Source organism: Peromyscus californicus, unplaced genomic scaffold (genome assembly GCF_007827085.1).
Source record: "Peromyscus californicus insignis strain IS unplaced genomic scaffold, ASM782708v3 Scaffold_3__1_contigs__length_106647218, whole genome shotgun sequence".
Lineage (NCBI taxonomy): Eukaryota > Metazoa > Chordata > Mammalia > Rodentia > Cricetidae > Peromyscus > Peromyscus californicus.
The window spans coordinates 19,788,017-19,798,090 of NW_026294551.1; the positions used below are offsets into that span (position 1 = coordinate 19,788,017).

At 54.6% G+C, this 10,074-nt stretch overlaps 1 protein-coding gene across 1 annotated transcript; it reads left to right on the forward strand.

Annotated features, from left to right (window-relative positions):
* The first annotated feature begins 505 nt into the window (after nt 1-505).
* Nucleotides 506-8,267, forward strand: C1ql1 (complement C1q like 1). Its single transcript, XM_052757594.1, has 2 exons — nt 506-1,346; nt 7,005-8,267. The coding sequence occupies exons 1-2, from the start codon at nt 747-749 to the stop codon at nt 7,182-7,184; spliced, it is 780 nt and encodes a 259-aa protein (XP_052613554.1). The 5' UTR covers nt 506-746; the 3' UTR covers nt 7,185-8,267.
* Nucleotides 8,268-10,074: the final 1,807 nt, after the last annotated feature.

Here is a 10,074-nt window from a genome sequence, read left to right on the forward strand (position 1 = left end):
ACACACACACCCTTCAACATCTCTCTTCCCCTGCAGATAGGGGCCGTGTTTCATCCTTCAACCTCCTGCAGGTGGTGGTCCTTTGCCCCTCAGTTAACGGTTTTCCTCGGGACTGACCCCTGGGACATCTATCTCAGTGCCACTCTGAGCTCTCTGCCTCTCCCTTCCGTTGGCTCTTTGGTCTTACTCATCCCTTCCCTCTGGGATCCTCACTGTTTACCTGACTCTAGCCCCCTTCCCATTTCCCAGCCTCAGTCTCCCGCTACCTCTGTGGCGCCCACCGGAGTCCCATAAACCCCGCCCCCCTCTGCCCCTCCCGCCTCACGGCTGCCGCGGCCCAATTAGGTGCCTGTCCCGCCCGCAGCCCCACCCCTCGCCCTCTCCGAGACCGGCGGAGCGGGTGGGCGGGGCCCAACGGAGGGGGCGGTGGCCCCAGCCGGAGAAGGCGGGAGGAGCTAGGCGCAAGGCGGGAGGCGGCGGCCGCCGCGTTCAGTTGGGCAGCGCAGCGGGAGGGAAGCACGAGGCCGAAGCCGGTTGCTGGGCTCCGCAGCGCAAGCAGCGCAGCGCGGCGCCCGGGCCCCGGCCCCATGCCCGCAGCCCCGCCGGACCGCCCTTGAGCGCGGGCATCGCGCCCGCGCCCCCTACCCGCCGGCACCATTGCCCCGACGGCGCGGCCGGGTGGCCCGGCTCTCCCCAGGCTCCGCGCCGGCCGGAAAACGCTGCTGGCAGCCGCCGCGGGCGTGGTGATGCTGCTCGTGCTGGTGGTGCTCATCCCGGTGCTGGTGAGCTCGGGCGGCCCGGACGGCCACTATGAGATGCTGGGCACCTGCCGCATGGTGTGCGACCCCTACCCCGCGCGGGGCCCCGGCGCCGGCGCGCGGTCCGACGGCGGCGGCGACGCTCTGAGCGAGCAGAGCGGTGCGCCCCCGCCCTCCACGCTGGTGCAGGGCCCCCAGGGGAAGCCGGGCCGCACCGGCAAGCCGGGCCCCCCCGGGCCTCCAGGGGACCGGGGTCCTCCGGGTCCTGTGGGACCGCCCGGAGAGAAGGGTGAGCCAGGCAAGCCTGGCCCTCCTGGCCTGCCGGGTTCAGGAGGCAGCGGCGCCATCAGCACGGCCACCTATACCACGGTGCCACGCGTGGCCTTCTACGCCGGCCTCAAGAACCCTCATGAGGGTTACGAGGTGCTCAAGTTTGACGACGTGGTCACCAACCTAGGCAACAACTACGATGCGGCCAGCGGCAAGTTTACATGCAACATTCCTGGCACCTACTTTTTCACCTACCACGTCCTCATGCGCGGCGGCGACGGCACCAGTATGTGGGCGGACCTCTGCAAGAACGGCCAGGTGGGCCATGAGGGGGCATGGGGCTGACCTGGGGGCAGGGCACCCAGGGAACCCCAAGGAGAATGCGTATTGGATCAGAGTCGGCAGGGACACCAGGCAGGCGTAGGTGGAGACCCTAAAGCGGCCCCCTTAACTATCACATGATGAATGGTTGCAATTAACGGGCACCCCTGACTCTTCAGCCCTTGGGCTTGAGCTCTAAGGCAAATGCTACAGGGCGCCCGCGGAGTGGAAATGCGTAAAGATAAATCCAACTAGTCAGATCATAAGGCTCTAGGGCGCACGGACTGATCCTTGGGGGTTTGGCCCTTGGGAGGCTGATTCAGGCTGATTTCACTTGAGAGCTAAAATTCAAGCCGACGCCGACTGGCTTTAAGGGAACAGCAAGGATATGCTCTAGGGCACCGATAAGGAGAAGCAGTCTCCGCGCCGGAGGGCGCTAAGCCGAGTGGCTGTGCGCACAGGAGGAGAAGGGCTGCAGGAAATGTTTTGGGCACAAAGGCAGAGGGAGTCCGGCGCCCAATAGCCTTAGCTGCAGTACATCTCTGCCTCTAGAGAAGGAACCATCGAGCTGGTCTGATACCCTTTGCAAACCCCCTGGAATGCGCAACCTTTTCCCAGAGTATCAGAGCTGTCCAGCGCCTCCGGGGGAAAAAGTTTCCTCCAGGGGCGGGGCGGAGTGATAGAAACTCCCCTCCTTAAGGTCTCCAGGTCCAACTCCTCCACTATCCTACAAGATAGGGAGCTGGAAGGGTCCTCTCTGTTCCCCCGAGTGCGTGTGTCAGAGACAGGGACCGCGGGCGCACGTTTTCCTTGGAACCACCCACCCTGGGTTCCCAGTTCCCAGCGTTCTCACCTCGGGGTTACATGAGCCCCACCCCGGGGGCGTGGTCAGGCTGAACCTTCTCTTCTCAGAGGCCAGGGTCAGAACTGAGGTAGGCAAGTGAAAGTTAGAAGGAATCCCCTGTGGTTGAGACTCTAGATCTTCTCGGGACCCTCCCACTGCAGCACTACCCTGCTTTGGGATCTGCAAAGTTTGGGGACAGGAGAGTGGGCAGAAAGCGTATCTGCGTGGAAGTCTGTCCTCTTTTCTTTCGTCTGCCTGCTCCCCCCAACTCCGTTCTATGGTTTCTGCCTCTTTCTCTGCCTCTTGACCATTTCTTTCCCGGAACCTGCCATTCATCTCTGTCTCTCTTCTCTGGGTCCAAACCTCCCCCACCCCCCATCCCACCTTCTCTACTGCTGCGTCTCTCTCCCCATATGTGTCTGTCGGGCTTCTGGTGTCTCTCCTCTTTGTCCTTGGTTCCTGACCAAATGGGAAGGCCCCGGAATCCAGCAAAAGCACATTCTGCAGACAGCCCCACAAGTCCCCTTATTAATCACCAATAAGGCATGCAGCAATGTCACCTTCATTGATGGCATTCCTTCCTTCCTCAAGGAAAGTTTGAGCTGGCCCAAAGACGAGGTTTAGGGGACTGGGGGCTTGCTGGGATTGAAGAGTGGTTGCTAGGCCCTTGGACTCTGCCCCACCACAGGGGTCCCAGCAGGGTCCCAGCAACTGGGCCTGAGGAGGCTCCTAAGATGGCCGGTACTTGTAGTGCAGTCACTTGCTTTAGTCTCTGGGAACTGAAACCATTCCCCAAACCTCTTCCCCTCCCTCAGAGCCTGGGTGTTAGCACAGCCTGATGAAGAAGAGTTCACAAGGTGAGGGGACCCCAGGCTGCCAGAGGCTCACTGAGGGCCATTCTAGGGTTTCAAAGACTCCACACATTGACAGTTACTCAAGACATCCCCCCAAACAACAACAACAAAAAATGACTAAGAGCAACAATGGACGCTGCGGCCTCCTCCCCCACATCCTCTTGTGACTTCTTCCAGATTGTCCAAGAGGCTCGCTGAATCTCGTTAATCATTCCACATATTTGTCGTGACCCCCGCCCCCCCAGACAACAAGGAGTGAGGCTTGTTTGGCACCAAGGGTTTATGTAGTAGGGACAGTAGATGTGGTCATACAGTCACACTCAATAGGTACTACATTAAAGATGCGCTGGCTGAGAGAGTGGTTCAGTGGGTCGGCCCTACCCTGGCTCAGAACCACTTGGCCGGAAGAAAAGCATGTTGAACCCGGGTTCACCAGGTTAGGAGATACCACTAAAGAGGAAGGAAAGGGTCAAATGTAGAGGAAGGCTGGCTCAGAGGTAGGTGAGAACATTGAACTAAGCAGAGGAAACTATGACCGGGCTGTGCAATGGGTGGAAACAGAGGAGAGGAGCTTCTGCCTTCCATACCTTCAGGATCAGAGGCCACCATGGGCGTTGAGTGCCTAATTTCCCGCTTACAAAGAGGTTTCCAGTCCTTTGGGAAGGCAGACCAATTCTGGCCTTTGGTCCTTCCCTGGGCAGGATGAGTAGAGAAAGGGGTTTGCCATCTGCATGCCTGGTGCCTAAGGACCCTTGTCTAAGGTCCACTGCCCTCCCTCCACAGGGATAGCCTTGCGTCAATACCCCCAATCTGATGGCGCCTGGCACTAGTGATTAGGCTGAGGAGCCTGAGGGAAGGGTTCTAGGTTAGCGGCTGAGCTGTTCAGACAGGTCAGGGTGGACACAAAATTGATAAACATGGCTACAGGCAGAGGCTGTGTGAGGACATGCCAGTGGTCAGTGTGCTGTTTGTCCAGGGGAGGGGATGTGGGAAGGTGAGTACTATATGTGGGTGAAAGCTGGGAGGACAAAGCTGACAGAGATATAAATTGAGGACTGTGCCATAAGGAAACTCCTGAGGATCAGCCTCTCACCTGGAGTGAGAAAGAGACCCAACTGTCCTCTCTTGTCCTATTCACAGCACAGAGCCTAGTATAGAAGAGACCCAGCAAATCGGTGAGCCAACAGTCCTCTATGAACCAGGCTGGCAACTTCGGGGAGCCACACCTACATTCCCAAGACCCCAGCGTGGACTGGGGACGGGAGTGCTTTCCTTGACTATTTCGGTTCCCCTGGTCCAACTGCTGCCTCAGTTTCTTTTCTTGGCACTCTCTCCTGACAAGGAACAGGCTGCCTTCTGGCTTCCATGGCAACCTCAATTCCCCCATCTTTCCTAGGGCCTCTAAGAGGAGCTGGATGCCTCAATGGCTTTCCGTCTTGAGTAGAGAATTGGGACCCCTGGGTTCCATTTCAGGATCCCCCACTGGCTAAGGATGGAAGGGCATAAATTCTTGCTGCTTCCATGGATAATTAGGATAATTACAGCAACAATCATGGTGATGAATAAATAATAAACATAACAGTTCTGATGCCTGTCACATCACCAGGAGATTCCTGTTGACGGATGACTGTGTTCTAATGGATTTGGCGATTAAAGAGCACACTGTTTTAATGAGTTAAGGCTAAATTAATCTGGGTAATAAAAATAATTGTTATTAGTAGTAATTTATTAGCAGAGATAATGAAGTGCACGTGTAATAATAAATACTGCCAGGATTAGGGCCCAGGGAACAATACAGAGGTTGGCTGCTTGCTCCCAGCTCTTCTCTGCTAGTTTAAAGGCCCATCTAGACTTAATTTTTTTTTCTTTACCATCTACAGGCTTTTGTAAAGGTGGCAGCAGTGAGCTAGGGACTTCTCACCCAGTTTTCTAGACAGAGAAACCCAGGCCTTGAATAAACAGTCTCTCCCTTATTTCCTCCCATCTTCTTCTTTTTTTTTTCTTTTCAGACAGGGTTTCTCTGTGTAGCCCTGGCTGGCCTGGACTTGAACTCACAGAAATCCACCTGCCTCTGCCTCCTGAGTGCTGGACTGATTGGCATGGGCCACTACTTCCAGGCCCACCTTTAAAATTTCATTACATATATTTTTTTGAGGTGAGGACACAACACTTCTTGGCGTGGAGATCAGAGGACAGTTTGCAGGAGTCAGTTCTGTCCTACCATGTGGGTTCCTGGGGACTGAACTCGGGTCATCAGGCTTGGCAGTAAGCACCTTCACCTGCTGAGGTAGCTCACCAGCCCTTTCTCCTACTTTTTTTTAGATGTTTCCCCGGTTATAATTCACATAGTTCCAGCCCAGGCTGGGGAAGAGGTTAAGGAGAGGTAAGGGGCTGGAAGGACGTTGACTTTTGGGAGAGCTGCATTCAAGTGTGTTGGGTCCTCTTGGTTATGGCATTGCCGCTGAGTCAGTTGTTTAACAAGGATGGCCCGAAGTTACGCTTCCCTCAGCTCTCCCATTGCCCCCTCTCCCCCCACTGCCAACTATGATGTGGCTTCAGCCTAGACATTAGTCTTGGGTTAGGAGGCTGCAGGAGCTGCCTGCAGAGGAGAGAGAACTGTGGAAAGCCTGCCTGAGGACCCTGTTCAACGTAGCCTTCCCCACCGCAAGCCACAATCCAGGGGACGGCTTTTCTACTCTCTTTTTAATTTTTAAAATTTACTTTATGTGTCTGGGTGTTTTGCCTGCATGTATGTCTGTACATCACATGTGCCCTGATGACTTTAGAGGCCAGAAGAGGGCATAGGATCCCCTAGAGCTGGTGTTACGGGCAGTTGTGATGTAGGTGCTGGGAATCGAACCTGGGTCCTCTGGAAGAAGAGCCAGTGGTCTTAATCCACTGAGCTAAGTCTCCATCCCCTCTTCTTCTGTTCCTTACCCTTTATTTTAGGGAGACCCTAGGTCCTAAAGCTTAGTTCTCTTGTTGCCTCAGAAATGTCCACAGATAATTCAATCACCAACACCCTCCACCAATGTCTTAAAACTAGTCAGAGCCTCCAGAAGTCACAGCAGCCTTCAAACTCAAATGCTAGTGCTTCCCTTGAGCTGTCTCTTCCTGTCCTCATCTCCCTTCAAGACAAGGACCACAGAGAATGTAAGGCCCCAATTCCTTTCCTCCCATCCCGTTCCTCTCCGCTACCCTAGGATGAAACACCAAGAGTTAGAAGTCCTCTGGCCAGGGCAATAGTCACAGGGATAGAGCTCCAACTCCTGGAGGCCTTGGGCAGTGAAGTCAATTAAAGGCCAGAAGGGAAAGGAATTACCAGGTCTTGAGTCTCAGTGCCAAGGTGAGAGAGACTCTGGAGTAAGCTTTGGATAGGACCAAAGGCCCAGCCTTGCTTCTGGGAAAGCTCCTTCCTAGCTGTCTGGTATTACCCAAGCTGCATCCTTTGTCCATCCATTGACATGAGAGCAGGTGGGTGGGAGAGAAATGAAAACAGCGTCGATATTGAAGCAGAGAGGCAGGAATGCTGAGGACAGAGGGAGGGGAGATCTTTCATCTCAGGAAGTACAAGGCAGCCCTCTGTACAAGGAAGGACTTCCCAGCTGGGCCACCCTGGAGGCACCTAGGTAGGCAGTAGGCAGATGGTAAGACCTGCAGGAGTTACAGGGGACGACTCCATCTGGACTTCAAATTCGGGCCCAGATGTGCCCTGCCCTAGAATCCAGGGCTCCTCTATGTCTGCTCCCAAAATTGTTATGTATGATTAAAAGGGGGTAGGGTGGGATGATGGAAAGCAGGCCAAGGTCCTGAATGGCTGGAAAGCTGGGCTTTAGAGCCTCCAGATCCTCACCATGTGGCTGCCTCACCTCCTTCCCCTCTCACACTGCCCCATTCCCCATCCCGAACCCCACCTCCGCCCCGCCCCGCCCCGCCCCGCCCCGCCCCCTCCCGTAGGTGCGGGCCAGCGCCATTGCCCAGGATGCAGACCAGAACTACGACTACGCCAGCAACAGCGTGATCCTGCACCTGGACGCAGGCGATGAGGTCTTCATCAAGCTGGATGGAGGCAAAGCGCACGGGGGCAACAGCAACAAATACAGCACTTTCTCTGGCTTCATCATCTATTCAGACTGAGCCCCCGCACCCCTTTCCATCCGTGGCTCTTCATCCCTGGGGCTCCCCTCTAGGGAGAGGCAAACAAGAACCCATTCCCTACTCATTTTCAAATTGCCTGGCCCAGGCTGCCGACTCTCCCAGGCTGAATCGCCCCTAGCCCGCCTCCACCACCTAGTCCAGGCCTTTACTTCTTGGAGCGCAAAGGTCCTCATCCCCCACCCCCCACCCCTCCCAAACCCGCACGCAGTTCCGGCCCGGGTGGCAGGTTGCCTTCTTGGTCCCAGCCTGCACTGTATATGTGTACAATAGGACTGTTTACTGCCCACCCCCTCCTGCCAGCCAGCCCCAGTCTGGGGGGGGGGGAGTTGGCGCGGTTGCTTCCTGAGGGGTGACCCCCCCCCCCCGCCTGGGGGAGGAGCGGGTTAGGGGCTGGATAACATCCCAGCACCCACAAAACCCTGGAACAGCTGCAACTGGTCTGACCAAAGCTATAATAAAAACATTTCCACCCCGTGGGGCTTTCAGTCTGTGCCCTGGGGAAGTCTGTAGAAGGTGCCCCGACCCTGCCCTCTAGACTGGGAAGGAGTAGGGTAAAAATTTCTGGGGACAACCAGATGCTGGAGTCATAGCTGCTCTAGGAAAGGGCCAAAAGGCCTGATGTTCACCACAGCCCGAGTAGGCAACTGGAGTGGGAAGCAATTCAGTTACATCTTACGTGGTGGTAAAGTGCCATTTTTGCATTGGGAACAAGGTACAGACAACTTTGTAAGTGGAGAGCCTAGGTTCCTGTGACGTCACATGTGATGCAAGTCACTCTCCGGCTGGTGAACGCCACAGAAAGGACCAAGCTTTGCACTAAAAGCTGGTTGACCTTCCAATCACTACATCGGGGCCTCTTGTTTTTCATCAGTAAAATGTGGGAAAGAAGACCCACTTCCCTCGATTGAACACGCTCAAAGTACATAGCTCTTCCTGTTTCTACATCATTTTAAAGTTTGCAAAATGCTTTCAGATACTCTCTCACCCGAGCTGGAGTTAGGTGAATGGGTAGGTTTTCTTCCACGGAGATTAAAGTGACAGAGTTGTTAAGTTCTGTGGATGTACGTGGGTTACACTGAGTCTTTTTGGCCTGCCAATGCCTCTTTCTTTTTTTTGGGGGGGGGGAGGTTTGGTTTGGTTTGGTTTGGTTTTTCGAGACAGGGTTTCTCTGTGTAGTTTTGGTGTCTGTCCTGAACTCGCTCTGTAGACCAGACTGGCCTTGAACTCACAGAGATCCGCCTGGCTCTGCCTCCCTCGTGCTGGGATTAAAGGTGGCATGCACCACCACCACCTGGCGTCAGTGCCTCTTTTAAGTTCTTGTAATTGGCAAGCTGTAGCACACAAATAGGGCATTTCCAAATAATTATAGCTAATATTTAAGAAAAATACCCAGTGTATGTCGGACACTGTAGGCATTTCATAAATATTTCCTCACAGATATGTGTGAGGTGCAAAATGGGTTCCTGGAAAGCTCCCATGTCCATAGATGCTTTTGTCTATTTTTTGTTTGTTTTTCAAGACAGGGTTTCACTGTGTAATGACCCTGGCTGTCTTGGAACTCACACTGTAGACCAGGCTGGCTTTGAACTAACAGAGATCTGCCTGCCTCTGCCTCCGGAGTGCTGGGATTAGAGGTGTGTGCTGCCACTGCCTGGCCTGTTTTGTTCATTTTAATGATACATTTACTTTGAGATGGAGTCTCGCTCACCATCGTACCCAGGATTGCCATCGCTCTTGAGCTCAAGCGATCCTCCTGTTTCAGCTTCTCAGTGGGACTACAGAGGCACCGTCTTACCCTGGCTATTTTGTCTGCCTTTAGATAAAGACACTGAAGCTCAGAGAGGTTATGTAACTTGCCAAACCACAGGGCTTATGAACAGGCAAATGCCAATATTCGAGCCGAGGACAGTGCTCTTACCCAGTGCTCCATATTCATAAGGAACTGGCATACTCAAAGCAGAGCTGAGGCTGGAGTTGGGGTAGCCCCGCCCCATCCTTCTTCCATCCCAGCCCTACAGAGGCCTGCCTGATGCATTCATAAGCATCTGCCATGGGCTGCAACCGTGGGCTGGGGCTTTTGGAGAATGCCAGTGCTCTACATTGAGGAAAGGTCCCATCTGGCTGGCCGGTCTGGCTCAGCTGGAGAGACAGGAAGGAGGGGTAGGCACCCTCCTGGCCAGGCCCCGTGTATGGACCCTTGTCAGGGCTGGCAGATTTGAATGGCTTTCTTTATCTTCCCTTCTCGCCCCTATTTCCCCCCGCTGCCAGCTGTGGCCATTTAATAAAATTAGTTTAATGCTTGTTCCTTCCCTGTGGGATCTGGAGATTGAAATCTGCAGGTCCCCACAAACCCAATAAAACCCCTGGCAGCTCTGGATGGAACTAGAGTCTCCGTGGGAAGTGTGATTAGATTAGAAGACACCCCTCCTGTCCCCCAGTGATGCCCACAGCTGCCTCTGACTCTTTAATAGCCACACTGACTCAGAATTGCCTGGTGACCATACTTGCCACGGGGGGGGGGGGGGGGGGGGGATGCGGGTGAGGTAGAGGGGCCGTCCCGTCCTAACCGGGAGGCCGTAAGGACTATCCCAGGACTTCTGTTACAACCAAAAGCATGCTGATTGTGTCTACAGTCAGTGCTTGGCTAGCTGGCTGCTTTGCATTTCTTTCTGGTGACTTGATAATCCTCATGTCATTTTGAGAGATGGGACTGAAATCCCCCTTCTTGCAGATGAGGGCTCACAGACTCATGACTTGCCTATGGCCAGGCAGGATGTTTGCGGCACACCTAGGACTGGATTGAAGCCAAAGAGTTTTTCTACCTTTGCAAAGCTCCAGGAATGTCCTATGATGCCAGCTGCTTGCATTT

Bases quoted from the DNA above. Each gene is read 5' to 3' on its own strand.
- C1ql1 (XM_052757594.1), top strand. From the start codon at position 747: ATGCTGCTCGTGCTGGTGGTGCTCATCCCGGTGCTGGTGAGCTCGGGC. The intron at 1,347-7,004 runs GTGGGCCATGAG...CCCCTCCCGTAG, and splicing joins ACCTCTGCAAGAACGGCCAG to GTGCGGGCCAGCGCCATTGC.